The sequence below is a fragment of the Myotis yumanensis genome, unplaced genomic scaffold, assembly GCF_028538775.1.
Source record: "Myotis yumanensis isolate MYYU_CA2020_CCGP unplaced genomic scaffold, mMyoYum1.0.hap1 SCAF_16, whole genome shotgun sequence".
NCBI lineage: Eukaryota > Metazoa > Chordata > Mammalia > Chiroptera > Vespertilionidae > Myotis > Myotis yumanensis.
The window spans coordinates 38844634-38859391 of NW_027223767.1; the positions used below are offsets into that span (position 1 = coordinate 38844634).

Consider the following 14758-nt stretch of genomic DNA (forward strand, 5'->3'; position numbering starts at 1 on the left):
GTTTCCTGCCCTCGTGAACAGGCTTCTGCCCAGGTTCCCCCCAACCCCTCATCAGGAGTACGGGGGAGGGGGGGAGGGGCTGAGCTAAGAGAGGCTCCCACACCCTGTGCAGTCAGTCTATGGACCTAGATCCGAAAGTTGTCACCAAGGCAGGGGCTAAGCCAGCTGAAGACCCTCAGGCCAGAATACGGCCTCTGGGACCCACTGGGGGAGGGGAGGTGAAGCCTGAGCAGAATGTCTCTCAGTCCCCATCGTCCCTTCTCCCCCAAGCACTGCGAGGCACATTCCTCTGTGGTTTGCCCGCCAGCCACACTGACGACTCTGCGGTCCGGAGGCCAGAGCCACATCTGTAGGGAGTGGCCAGATGTGGCCAAGAGGGTGGGGCTACACACACACACACACACACACACACACACACACACTCTCTCATTACTTTCCCTCCTAACCCATGTTCTGTCCCAGCACCAGGACGTTTCTGGAGGTGGCCGGCACCATCCAGGGTGCAAAACAGGGTGGCAGTAGCCAGCAGCCAGCCTCAGGTCTCCCCAGCTCTGAAAACACCCAGCAAGGCCCCAAGCTGCCCTGGCCAGTGAGTGTCGTTTCCTGCACCAAAAGGTCGCTGGTTCCATTCTTGGTTGGGCACTTGCCTGAGTTACCAGCTCGATCCCCTGTGGGGGCATGCAGGAGGCAGTAGATCGATATTTCTCTCTCTCCTCCCATCCTCTCTCTAAAATCAGTAAAAACTTTTTTTAAATGAAACTTTAAAATAAAGGCCCACGCTGGCTGGGGAGTTATCTGTCCCTAGGGAAGCCTGGCTAGGCCCGGGACACTCCAGCCAAAGGTGCACAAGCTTCAACCCGCTGCTCCCAGCAGTGTCGGGGCTGCAGGAGCCAACGCCAGCCGCCCGCCCAGAGAAGGGCAGGGGTCCAAGTTCTCCTGGCTCCTGGCAGTCCTGGCTTCCCTTGCAGGAGCCCCGCAGAGAGGGCATGGGCTCAGGTGAGGGGACTCTCCCACAAGGGCTCCCTCAAGCCACCATCACTGCTGCCACCAAAACACCAGGCCCTGGGCTGCAGTTCGAGCTGCAGGTGGTGGGGCAGCCAGCGGGCTCCAGCACATAGCATTGTTCCCACGCAAGCAGGAAGCACGGGCGACTGGAGACTATTAATCTGCAGGCCCTGTGGAGCCTGGACAGGATACAGCACCCCAGGGGTCTGCCAGGTAGTTACCTGGCTCCATCCAAGATGGAAGGGGCTGCAGCTGAGCAGCTGGAATCAGAGAAAGGGTAGGGGGTAGGCACTGAGCCCCTGCATGTAGTCTGCTGGGCACAAGACCTGGGGCCTAACTGGCCTTGCACCCCCTCAAGGATCTGTGCCCTCTGCCAGACTGGCATGAGCAGAGTAGGTGCAGTGGCTGCCCTCAGAACCAAGCGCCTGGAAGAGAAATGGGTGTGTCATGAGAAGAGGCTCTTGATCGCCTCCTGCTGGACCAAGAAAGGTGCGCGGACCTCTGGGAAGGGAAGAGTGGGCTGAAGGACACTGTTGCTTAAGAGGACAGCTGGGAATTTGCCAGCAAGGAGACCACTGAGAGGCCAAGTGTGGGGTCACGTGGAAGGGCAAGGCCCTGGGTCCTCCCTTCACCCCACTACTTCCTTCTGACAGAGAGCTGTAGGCAATAGAAAGTAAGCCAGACAGCCTACACAGCTATCTCCTACAGGGGGAGCGCTGTCTAACCTGCTCCACTCTCTCCTTCCTGGGGGCTCTGACCCCTTCTCCTGGGAATGGTGGCCTTGGGAACAAGCAGTTAACACCATCCTGTCCTCTGCCCTTCTGCGGGTTTGACCAACACTCCCCCTGTGGAGAAACCCAGCCCAGGTAGCTGGGTGGGCAGGGCTGGATACTTCTAGCCATCACAATGACCCCACATATACTAGGCTCTGGCTCAGAAGGAACCTCCCTGCCCAGCTCCTGGGCACAACTGGGCAATGGCGAGACCTTAGTGACACTTTCTTCCCATCTAGCTGGGCCTCCTGCCTCTCCATGAACCCCTTTAGTCCAGTGGGGGCTCCCACAGCAGATTCTTTGGGCAGCACAACCAGGGATAGCCTAGATCACTGATGGCAATCTTATGACACGCGTGTCAGAGGTGACACGCGAACTCATTTTTTTGGTTGATTTTTCTTTGTTAAATGGCATTTAAATATATAAAATAAATATCAAAAATATAAGTCTTTGTTTTACTATGGTTGCAAATATCAAAAAATTTCTATATGTGACACGCCACCAGAGTTAAGTTAGTGTTTTTCAAAATGCTGATACGCCGAGCTCAAAAGGTTCGCCATCACTGGCCTAGATCCTTGGGGGGAGATAAGGCAGGTACTTATGGGCCATCTTTGGGACAACTGCCGGCACCGCCTTAGACTACAAAGAGAGTGTCCAGGCCACGCCTTCCTCCTGCTCTGAACACACCACCAGCCATGCTCCAGCTCCAAGCCCTCTCCTGGGGAAGTCACCAACTCCAGAATCCCTGTGGCCCAAACACTGGCAGCAGGGAAATGGTGCCTTTCGTTTCCCTTGGAGAAGCCCTGGAGGCAGCAGGGCAGCACAGTGTAAGGACCTGCCCGGCAGATCTAAAAAGCTTAACCGTTGGCTCTAAAGAGACCCTACCCCCAGGAAGTACCAGCCACAGAAGTCGGGGGAAGAAGAGGAGACCACGTGAATGTAGACTCTGAGGGAGGTGTGCCCTAAGCTGTTTGGAATGTCTCCACGGGACCAAAATGAGACCTTTGCTGAGAAGCCCTGGATCTGAGGGGCTACCCTACCAAGAGAGGAGAGAGGGTGAAAGAGGCTTTTGAGATCGTCTGTTTCAATCCCTTTGTTACAACCAAGACTCTCAGGCTCCTGTGCAGGAAATTCCACCAGCTAAGGAGCAGGAACTCAAAACCAAGTGTCCTGACTCCCAGCTCAGGCAGCCTGTGCAGCGTCTACACACCAGCCTGTGCAGCCCGGCTCCGGTGCGGGCACCCCAGGTGCTCAGCACCCCCAGACCTAAATAACGGCCCCTCTGGAGAGCAACAGGCTGGCGGCCTACCCTGGAGGGCAGCACCTTCTCCCAGCACCAGTACCCTCAGGAGCAGGCTGGGGAGTCAGCAGCTTCCTGAAAGGCTTAATGACCTCACGCTGTCCCTCTGGAGAATGGGAAAAGGCTCTTGTCCCTTTGCTGGTCTTGAGGGATTTTGGAAGGAGGCAAAGAACAGCATTTCACACTCCTCCCCATGACGCCGATGACCCCTCCCCACTAAGGATGGTTTCCCATGATCTATTTCTGTGCTCTTACATGATTAGTGAGGCCAATTTAGGCTCAACAGGTTCTACCACAATTCAGACAGCATTTCCCCATGTGCAAACTGGGAGGACTCTCACCTAGCAATTTTCACAACGCCTCATGTAACACGCAGCGCCTGATGGGTAGGAACAAGGGCTGGAGTAAGAGAAGACCAGGGTTCAAGTCAGGCTCTGCCACCTCCTAGGACAAGGGACTGAGCACCTCCCTGTGCTCCGTGCCGGCATCTGTGAAATGGGAGTAAGAACAGCACCTACCGCCCAAGCTGTCAGGCGCAGGAGAGAGAACACAGGCAGAGCGGCTTGGCACAGGGCCTGGGAAAATCTCAGGAGGTGCTGGTCAGGGCTGTTATGAATGACTCCTGACACTTCCTGGGCCCCTTTGCCAATCTAGTCCAGCCTACGGACCACTTCTCAGAATGTTTCTAAAGTGAATGAAATCAAATACTTAGAATTACGTGGGGTCAGATTCGCAGACCACCTGAACTCCAAGGAAGTCAGGCTCAGACCTCTACGGAGGAGGGAGGCTTTAGCTCTCTCATTTTGGACTATCTCAAGGCCGCTGTGGTCCTGTCCCAGTCAAAGCCCTTCCCGCGGGCCACGCACAGCACACGCTGGCGTCACCAGCAGCTGGATCCCAGCGCTGCCGAAGGAATCTCTGGGAACAGACTCTTCCCACAGGTGGCTCTTCCAGGCTTTCCCTCCTGCCCCGCTCGCTACCTCCCAGAAAGGCCGCTCTGTCCTCTGTGGGCGGCCCATCGCGGTGGAATCCCTTCTCTCCCTCAAAAGCATTATTTAGCGCAGACGGGCATGAGTTGTGAGCCCTGCTCTCAGGGCCCCAGTTACGAGCAGCCAGAAAGTCTTCCCTGGTCTCTAACCTTACTGCGCCCGCTGCAGGCGACACCTCCCTCCCCAGTACTATTCCACATCTTCCTGGGCCCCTCTTCCTGCAAGGCAGAAGCAACACGAACTGACTTCAGAAACTCTTAGAATGACAGTGCAGGAAGGGCCTGCAAATCGGCAACTAACTTCCCCAGTTGACAGAGGAGGACAGCGAGCTCAGAGATGTAAGAAATGTGTCCAACAACACCTGGAAAGGAGGTGCAGGGCCAGCCAGGGCTTCTGGCTCTCTACCTCCCACTAAAAAAACAGGAGAAATCTTGAGGGCTGCTCCTGAATTTAATGAGAGATGGAGTAAGGAGCCAAAGTCAGTATTAAGGATCCAGGGGTCTCGGGGCCCCCAAAACACCAGAGAAGAAGGGAGCCATAGGAGAAGGGAGCCAAGTGGATGGAACCCCCAGAAACCCTGAGGCAGACCGTGCCTCTACAGCCTTGGGGGTCCAGAGCGAAGTGGAAGGCACAAAGTGTCTCTCATTGGTGAGAATGGAGGTTGGCATTGATCTTGGGCTGCCATGTGAGGGAGAAGGAGACTCACTTCTCCCAGCCCAGCCATTTCCAGGAAACACTTGGGCACCGCGCTAGGGGCAATTAAAAGGCACGATAACCATTCACAGTCTGCAGCTGTTGCGGAGAATGTTCACTCCACACCTGGGGTGGACAACAGGGGCCTCGGGACATAACCCAGCCCTGAACGTCCAACAGAGCGGCCTGCCCACCTGCCCACCTGGCCACTTGCCAAAATCCCCCACCCCAGCTGGGGTTTAGCCACCTGCTCCCCAGCGTCTCAAGACATCCTCCCTCTCCAGACTGCCAGGCTGCTAAGAGCTGGATTTGACTCTGACTGGGGTAACAACCTCCCTCCTTTTGCACTAGGCCCTTCTCTCAAGAATCCGAAAGCCCACTGAGGCCTTCCAGGGATGCTGGTGACACCCGCCGGCAGGCTACTGGGCCCCATGACCACTGTCCACATGACCCCTCTCCACACAGCCTTTACTCCAAGCATGGCCTGCGTCTGCTCCCATCAGCATCACCTGAGCTGTGCTACCACGCTGGTACTGGGCTGCCCTAAAGAATCCGAACCTGGGAGGGGGTGGGGGAGGGGGCAAGCCTTGGGAACCTGCATTGAAATATATTCCTTTGGTAATTCTGATACAACTGAAAGTTTGTGAACTACTTTCTCACAGTGTCCCGGGGCGGCTGCACTCATTTTTGCTGCCAACCTGACAGCTGTTACAGCTGTGTGTGTGGACACAGTTAATCTGATTTCCTATCTGGCAGCTGTGCAGCAGGGAAGGGACAGCTGAGGGTCTCAAAAACAAGAAGAGGGGCTGAGGCAGGAGGGGATGGGGGCAGGGGAGGCTGTCTGAAGGGACGGGGTATGCAACGCTGTTCCTGAGCTCCCTTCTCCTGTTGGGCTGAAATCCCTGCAGGAAGGGAAACAGCTGACCAAGTGGTCCCCAGTATTTTTAGAAAACAATCTCCTCTCTGAAACCTCACAAGTCCCCCCCAAGGCCAGACTGGTCTCTATTGTCTAGGAGCACCACTTGGAGGTACAAAGGCAGGCCTGCCACATATGGTTGTACAGGTTATACATTGCACAAGGGCACCTGATGGAAGGGACAAGTTGGGGCTGAAATCCAGCCCACGGTCCAATTGCTGGGCCATGCACTCTGGCATGAAGATATCTATCTGGAAAAAGGGCCACTTTTTAAAATTTGCACATAGCAGCTCTTCTTGCGTGCGCTGGCAGTGGCCCTCCCTAGAGACCTGAATCCGAATCCCAGCTGTCTCTGTGACCTTGGGCAAGTTCCTTAACCTCTCTGATCCTTCTCAATTATACAACCTGGCTATTAATACCTCCCTAGAAGAGGTAAGGTAAGGAAAGCACCTGATATCCCGTCACTTAGTACACTATATTAATTCTCTTCCCACCAGTTTCACCCTTCCTACCCTCCCCACACCCTACACCTACACACCCACACACCCAGCCAAGCTTGGTATGGTCTGAAGAATGTGAATAAGAATATCCAGGGGAAACCCCAATGCCAATCCACGGCACTTCTCAAAATCCCAATATCCACAGCATCTTTTCCTGGCATCAGCAGGATGCACGCCCTCCTCACTGGGAAAGGAGACTCCTCTTCCGTGCCTGCTCATAATATCCTGCCCAGTCCAGGCCGGAGGGGAATCCAGGGCTCGCAGAAGGGAGGCAGGGGATGCCCGAGCATTGCATTCTGGGGAATCCCACCCTGGAGTTCAAGTTCCCAGACGCCCCAAGCTGGGACCAGGCCTAGATGAGGGGGTGCCCACTGTGTGCTGGGCTGCTGTGCGGGAGCCCTCAAGGAAGACCTCGGACGGCACGAGACCTAAGCTGTGACCTGTCCCCCTCCTCAAGCAAGAACAGCAGCGAGAACTCCACATCCCTCATGGGCTCCGTCTGCCAAGGTTCTGGCTCACCCACTGGGGCAACCATATCTGTCTATTTACCCAGAGGGCCAAGCCCCGGAATAGAGCCTAGGAATCCTGCCATCAGCCCTGGACGCCAGCGCCTCAAGCATCATTCATTCATCCATGTGCCAGGCACTGTGCTAAAGCTGGGAAATGGCTGTGAACAAGACAGCCAGAGAGCAATGGATGCCCCTAAAATGGGGTTCCATACCTGCTGCTGGAGTAGGCAGAGGCCACCCCGGAAAGCCCCGTTCCCCAGCCCCTCATGCTGCAGAGGACTGGCAACACACACTGCCCAGAAAGCACCCCGGACACCTGCTTTTTCAGCCTCCTGCTCTTGCATCCTGTCAAGATATTGGGGGGAGGAAGGGAGACCAGGATGCCTGGGCCCTCATGGCCATGTTTATCCAGGGTGGAATTTTTTTAACCCAAAGGTTAAAGTGTTTCTATTTGAAACATCTATTTACATTCCAGAGTAAAAAAAAAAAAAACCAAGGCCTCCGAGCTCCCGGCCTATATCTGTCCCCAGCCGCGTCACAGACACAGCATCAGAGCTGCGCAGGGGAGAACATTCTTAGCCCTCTCCCCGAGCCGCCGAGGTGACTCACAGCTCCCTCCTGCCAGCATGGACCACGCCACCGCCACCGCGCAGAAGGCTAGGCCGTGTGTGTGCTGTGGGGGGATGAAGGGGAGACAGGGATCTGGAGAGAGAGACTGGCGGGGGGATCTATGCAGGTACAGGCAGCCTTAGGGAAGAGATGTGGGTAGCGGGGGTCCAACCTGCAAGGATTCTGGGGTTTAGCTTGAAAGAAGGTGAGAGAACATGCTGAGGAGGAAACCTCAGTCTGACCACCAGCTGCTGCCGGAAGGCAAGGGACAGTGGGAACAGGGCAGGAGGGGTGAACGGACATGGCATCTGCCAAATGGGGTAGAGCTGCCCCCAAGCAGATGCTCTGCAGTCAGTCCTTTACTTCCCAAGAGACCACCTTGCCTGCTGGAGGCTTTGGGATAGGGGTCAGCAGGTAGGGTCTTTAGCCAGAGCTACCCACTCAAGTAGACCAAGACTAGGCCAGCCCTCCATGGTTACACTCCCTCCCAGGGGACGGTGTAGGGACTTTGCAGGGCTGGTGCCCCGGGTTGTGTCCCTACCCTAGGAGACTACATGGGCATCCCTGCCCAGGCAGATGGCAAGCCTTATTCCAAGGGTTTTCCAAATTTTCCCAAAACAGCCACCCTCTGACACATCTCAATTCAGCTGCAACCTTATCCCTGGCTGGTTTAGAGCCAAATCACACCAGCTCCCACCTTCCGATTCAAAGCCTGGGACCCACGCCCACGTACCCAGAGGCAAAGACTCCCCATACATACACACACAGACACCCACACCCAAGTGCCAAGCCACTGTCAGGAGGGGCCAAGCGGGCGCGGATCCAGCAGGCCCCTCCCTCGAGGAAGCATCTTGTGGTGCCGGCCTGGTGGGAAGGCTGTGCCAGGAAGGCTTTGATGCTGCCAACAGGTTCCTGGGAGGGAGGGAAGGAGTGGCCCAGCTCTAGGGCACCCCACCCCCAGCCAAGAGCCAAAAAAGTGCCTGCTGAGAAGGTGGCAGGGCTAGGGGGTCCCAAGCCTGTATGAAGGCCTCTCTTCGGCCTCATGAGATGGGAACAAACCAAGGCCTGGGGGAAGGAGGACTATGGGGGAGCAAAGACCTAAGGCAGCAAAGGCCCCCTGATATCCCAGCTGCCAGCCTCTGCCTAACTCTACACAGCTGCACAAGCCTCCTCCTTAGGTGTCTGATTCCCAGGGGACTCCTGACTAGGGACTTGCAGAAATCACTGCAATGGACCCTCTGCTCCTCAGAACCCAGCCAGAGGAGCTAAGACAGCCTTCATTTGTGTGCACACTCAGCTATGGCTTCTGCCCCGACCCAGACCTGGGGGGCGGGCAGCCTGGAGGCAGGTCACTGACCCACTTCCTCCCCTCTGACCATGGTGCCAACTAGGCCAGGATCCTCTAGCAACCCACAGCCCTGCTGGAGGCCAAAGGGGCTTGAAGAGATGCAGCACAGTGCAGCTGAAGGGAGGGCAGGAAATCCCACCTCCCTAACTACCCATCTTCTCAACACAAAGCCCCTAAGCAAGACCCTATCTGGGCGAGGCTCAGAGCCAGATACTCAGCCCCAGAGACAAGGATGCCCAATGGCAGAGGGCAGGTGGGATCACCGAGGCACTTACCTGCCACAGGGATGCCGTGTAGAGGGGTCCGAGGCAGGATTTCCAAGGATGGTTCCCGGCCTGACATCCCATCTGCTGAGAAACAGGATTCCGTCTCATAGATGGTTTGCAGCATCTCCACGAGCCCCTGAGCCTTGGGCACCAGCAGCATGCCAGAGAGGGGGCCGCCAGAGGCGGGAATCAGCCAAGGGGAAGGTGGTCGGGCAGGCCCTCACGGCTCAAGGGCTCCCTCAGGCCACTGCTGCTGGGACCCGCACTTGGGGAGGCGCCTCAGCCTCATCCGGCCTGGGCACTCCTGGCAGCAGGAGGAGCCAGGAGGCCCCAGAGCTCCAGGCCCAGCTCGCCCCTAGAGGGGCATTGGACCACCGGCCTGTCCCCAGCTCTCGGGAGCTGGAGTGTGGCAAAGCACTCAGGGGACAGGAAGGGGAGCTCAGCAGGCAGGCGGGCTCTCTGTGTTCCCTCCCAGCCCTGGGTGACAGCTCTGGGACCGGCTCGGTGCTCCTCCTTCCCGAATGAGCCGCCGGCAGCTGGCAGGAGACTGAAATAGCAGTTGGGGGAGGGCCCTGTCTATAAATAGGTGGAGCATGCTCAGGGAGCTGCAGGCTGGCTGCCAGGAGCCAGGGCCTGGCGGAGGCCCCATGGGGGGAGGCGCGTTCCACCCCAGGAGGAAGCGCCAGGCAGGGGGATGGGAACAGGGGAGGGCCTGCACTCAGGGCCAAGGCCACAGAGCCCGGTGGCCAGAGGCTAGGCTGGGGAAGGGCAGCGCCGGAGGATCCATGCATCTGGGACAGCTCTGGTGCTGCTCTTGGCAGGCGAGGGGCTGGAGACCAAAACACAGTTCCATCCTCTATCTTCCCTCCTGCATCCAGAGCATGTTTAGGAACAGGAGAGGTCTTCAGGAGGGCAGACAGGGCCACCTGGCCGAACCTTGCATCTTTCCGGGAGTTCTTCTAAGAGCCTGATAGAAGTTTGTCTAACTTCTGCTCTCCCTCAGAGCTGAGAGGTGCCTCTTCAGCCCCTCAACCAACATGGAGACCCCTGGGCAGCAGCTAAATGGCAGCTTCCTTCAACATATTGGGGTATCACCTCTGGCAGCTGCTCTGCTTCCTTCTAGGGGGGCAGGAGACTCTTCCTGGACAGGACTCCTCCCCGCCCAGGGAAGGGGACCTGGGCGCACCTGCCCATTCTCGGAGCACAGGTAGTTTCTCCCCTGCAGTGTGCCAGGTGGAATGCTAACAGCAGCACATACATCACCTCCTTTATTCTGCATGATGACCTCAGAAGATAGGTGCAGATGGGGAAACCAAGGCACTGAGAGCTGAAGTCACTCACCCTTGGTCATATGAGCCGCTTAAATGGTAGGGCTAGACTGCTTAGCTCTAACTGCCACAGCCCACTGCCTCCTGCACAAGAGAGCGAAGCTGCCCCAGGGTTTTTGTTAACAGGTACCCAGGTAGGAGCAGACTTGAGGCTGGAGGCCCTCTACGAAGATTCAAGAGTCTGCCAGCATCCAGCCTTCCTCACCGTCCCAGACCTAACAGATCAGCTCCTGTTCTGGGGTGCTGCTGGGACCTCGGGCCGGTGCCCCAGGAGAACTGGTGATACCTACCTGCCCTGCCCACTGCTGGCCCAACCCTTCTCCTGAGACTGTGCTTCCCACTGGTACAGAGATCCCACTTGGCCCCCTGACCTCACTGGAGCCTTTTAATAGCCTGGTTATTCCTGGGTCTGTGTCCCCCTCCCCCTTCCTGATGTCACAGTTGCTATTTTGGAGCCCCCTCCTGGCCCCTTCTTGCCCCCAACTCCAGGCATGGAGCCAGGGACACCTGTCCTCTCCCTGGACTGGATGACCTCACCCTCTTGTTGGGAGCCCGGGGGGAGCTAGCCAACCAAGGACACAGTGGCTGTGGGTCCTGAAGCCCATCTTCCCACCAGCTTCTGCCAGCCAGGGACAGCAAAGGGGCCCCCTGCCTCAGGTGGGGTGCACACTGACAGGGCAGGTGGCAGAGGTGGGCATTCCCAGGCTATAGACTGGCTGGCAAGATGTATATTTGGGGGGCAAGGGGGGACAGACCTAAACAAATATCTGAAGCCTCAGCTTCTTAGCCAAGGCAGGCTCTAGAAAAAAGGGGGTAGAGCAGGACCCCCACAGGGGTCTGAAATCGGTGGACACCTCAAGGTAGGTCATGGGACCTTGTTTACCACCCCCAACCACAAACTCACCCTGGCCAACCAGGTTCTCTAAAAAACAAGGGAAGGCCAAGGTCTCCTCAATGGGGTGACGGGCAGCAGACTCCAGGGAGCCCAGAAATAGCCCCTCCCAGCCCAGGACTCCACCCACCCACGCTGGGAGCAACCGGAAGGGCTGGCTAGCCCTGTCCTGGCTCTCTTGCCTGCCCTAGGCACAGGAGAGTAGGCAGGGGAGCCCTGTTCTGGAAGAGAGGAAGTCACCAGTTATGATGATTCAAAGCAGGGCCTCCAGAACCTGGAGCAGCCAGAAACCTAAGGCGAAAACTCTCTGCTTAGGGCAGACAGGAGCACCCAGGAGACTGGGCATCCAGAAGTGGCCAAAGCCAGGGGCTCGGGGCAATTCCCAGCACTGTTATGATTTACAGTAACAGCCAGAGTGGGAAGGGGAGTGTCAGACACAATCCTCAGTGCAGTTCCAAGGGGATAAGAGAGGGGGACTGGGATGGGGACAAGTGTCTTTTTTCACTTCCAAGATTCAAATGATGCCACAGTATCTTCCTAACGCCTAACCTCAATCCTTCCTGCTCTATAGCCCCTTCCCTTGTGGTCCATGTCTCTCCTGCATCCCCACTCACCCCATGTGGCACCCTACAAACCTTACAGAGCACCCACCAAACATGGGGTACATGAGCCTCATTCGGAGCCAGCACCATCCCCTCAGAAGCACAATGACCTTGTTCCGTCCCTCGGAGGCTTAGGGTCGAGCCTCCTAACCCCCTACATCTCGAGGAAGGGAACCCACTCCTGGCTCCTTGTGCTCCTCCAGGCTTCCTTTTCCTGGACCCCAAGACTGGGGTGGGGCCTGACCCAAAGGAAGAGAGCAAGGTCGGCTTTGTGTACAATACGAAAGCCAAGGGCTGGCCCAAGAGCACCCCGGATGGAGTGTGGGGTCCTAGAGACATTAGGCCTGCCTGCCCTCCAGTTTCCTCCTGCCCTTTGAGCCCAGTCATGCTGGAGCCCGCTGGCATCGCCTGGGAACTGCCATATGCCAGGTCCCATGCTAGGTGCTGGCTGAACCCTCTCATTTGAAACCAAGCCCAGGAAAAACATAAACACCTACTTTGGCATCTTCACATCCCCTCAGGGTTGACCCGGCCTCCTCCCACCATCCCATTCTAAGCCTTCCATCCCTTTGAAAGGATGGAGAGGGAAGAGGAAGTGGAGAAGACCCCGATCTCTCGTGAGCACAGAAGTGTGCTGGGGGCTCCTAAGTGGAGAAGTAACAACCGGAGTCCCTTCCCAGACCCCCAGCCCACACTGGCACTGACCCACTTTCTCCTCCTCAGGGCTGGCTCCTTCCCCAGGGGCTCAGAGGCAGAGCCTGAGCTGGAGACTGGGAGGCAGGACGCCGAGGTTCCTGGCTCCACCCCACGCCCATGCCCCAGTTTCTCTGGTCACCCAGAAAGGAGGGGGTAGCTGCCCGCCCTCCCTCCCTCCTGGGAAAGGGAAGGAGAGAAAGTGTGGAGTATGCTGGGAGGTGCTGGGCAGGCAGGTGTTGTCATGAAGCTTGTCTCCCTCCCACGCTGCGGGTAGGAGCCTGGCTGCCTTCTCCTGGGGCCTGTCACCATCCACACTGGCTCGCATGGTGCGCCTCACTCCCGCCCTCTCCTCTGGGCAACAGCACAGAAGACAGGGCAGTGACCAGAGCAGGTCTAGGTCTCAGGTCTCGGGTCAGCCCCAGGCAGGGGACAGATTCTGCCAGACCTTCAATCCCACTGAGGGCAGCAAAAGTGACCAGTTCCAGAAAAATAAAGAAAGCCTAACTCCTCAAGCGCCTTTTTCCTGAAGAGAAGCCAGACACCCGGGAGTGGACGCCTCAGGGAAGCGGGCAGCCCCTCAATGGGCTCTGCCTTTACCCAGGTGAAATGCTGGCGTTTAGCCCACCCTGGAGGTAAGCTGGTCAGCTCCCACTACCCAGGGAGGGGCGTTAAGGCCCAGAAGTAAGCAGCCTCCAGTCTCTACCTGCCGCCCCTCACCCAGCACTCCCTCTCGCTGGCTTGTTTGGTATGAGAGCAGAGATGAACCACCTTCTATTTTTCTCCTGTTTTCCCACAGGCTGAGCTCAGGGTCTCACATGTTGGGGGTAGTCAGCAAGGACTTATCAAACAGGAAAGCTCCTGCGCTGAGAGAAGTTCAGGGGAACCCCAAAACAGTGTTATTCTGTGTCCTAAGGAAAGAGGAACGAGTCTTTGGGGATTTGGGAGAGGGTGGGAGTGCTCAGGGGCGGGGCCACCAGGCCCTGGGGACTAACCATTGTCATCGTGCCCACCTCTCTCCCAGCCTTGTGGTCCCTTGCTCCTCCTGGGCCTCTCTGAAGGGTGTCCACAGGGGAAGTAGACACCACATGCTCCAGCTACAATACGTGGTTTCGTTTTACTTCTGTGAAGTCCAAAGGCACATGGTATCCAAGGCTCTGCCTGGCGCAGGGCACCTGCAGCCCCAACCCAGATGCCACCCTGAGCTCTGGGATTAGCAGATGCCAGGCCCCTTGAAGAGGACGAGCTGTGTGGAGGTGGCTGTCCCCGGAGCAGCTCTAACCACAAGTGGGAGAGCCAGTCCTGGAGCCCCAGGAAAACTCAGCAGGAAGGGCCTCCGGGGGGTGCTCCCAAGGAATGACCCCAGTTCTGAGGCCTCTCCATAGTCCTAAAATGAGGTCCCCAGTCCCTACTCCCCTCCTTCTCTCCCGCCTTCCCAAACACGAGAAGACAGCATCTCCCCCTACTGGGGGGAGCTGGAAAGCCAGACAGAAGGCATAGCCATTCTATGGGCCCCACTCAGGAGGCTCCTGGCAGGGCTCAGCAGCAGCTCCCAGGCTGCCAGCCTCCTGGGCCGGTGGAAGCCCCCAGCTACTACCACACTCCTGCCAACCCTGGCAGAAGTAGCTGCCAGGGGAACTGGGACCACCAGAATCTGAAAAGGCAACCCAGTGACCTCATCCATCCAAGGTTGATTATTTTACCCTTTTCTTAAGGGAAATGTCCTTCCCAAGCCATCAACAGATACCTCTGGGCAGCTCTGTTCCCTTGGCCATGGCTTAGACCCCAGGCCTGGTGTGACTGGAGGTGGCTCCTGGATAGTAGCTCAGATGGCACTCCTCCCAGGCACAATTGACCCTGCCAGGGGGCAGTGTCCAGCTGAGATGGGCAAGGGACTGATGAGAACCCACCAGGCTCTCCTCTCCCTTCACCAGCCCAGTCTCAGGGGAGGAGGCAGGAAGTCAGAGCTCAACAGCCTACCCTCCAGCATGGGAGTCACACACACCTCTCCACGTCTAACAGCTGGCACGGCCCCTACAGGTGGAATGAAGGCAAGGGCAGAGGTGGGAGTATCTGAGAGGGAAGCACAACCCCCGCAGGAGGGGGTCATCAGGCAGAGCTGACCGGGTGAGTCTCAGGAGGGCAGCCTCCTCCAGCTGGCACTCCCCTCTGCCTGCAGCCTATGCCCTGGGCACGCGCTGGGAAGGGAAAGGAAAGAAAGGGGGCGCAGCCTTGACCAAAACAAATGGCACAAAGCCAAACATCCCCACCAGCCTCCAGGTTCCCTGAGTCTGCTGGGCCCTCCAAGACCCTGCTCAGGGCATCTCCCACATAT

At 57.4% G+C, this 14758-nt stretch overlaps 1 protein-coding gene across 6 annotated transcripts in view; it reads right to left on the reverse strand.

Annotated features, from left to right (window-relative positions):
* HDAC5 (histone deacetylase 5) overlaps positions 1–14758 on the reverse strand; it is a 34811-nt gene that overhangs the window by 13231 nt on the left and 6822 nt on the right. For 3 of the 6 annotated variants that reach the window (XM_070395253.1, XM_070395256.1, XM_070395257.1), the window contains exon 3: positions 8918–8992. The exons of 1 other annotated variant lie outside the window; for it this stretch is intronic. In XM_070395253.1, the coding sequence (XP_070251354.1) occupies positions 8918–8992 (75 nt within the window). Of the gene's footprint in view, positions 1–8917; positions 9084–14758 lie in introns of those variants that run through there. 2 more of the 6 variants (XM_070395254.1, XM_070395252.1) reach the window with 2 other exon arrangements.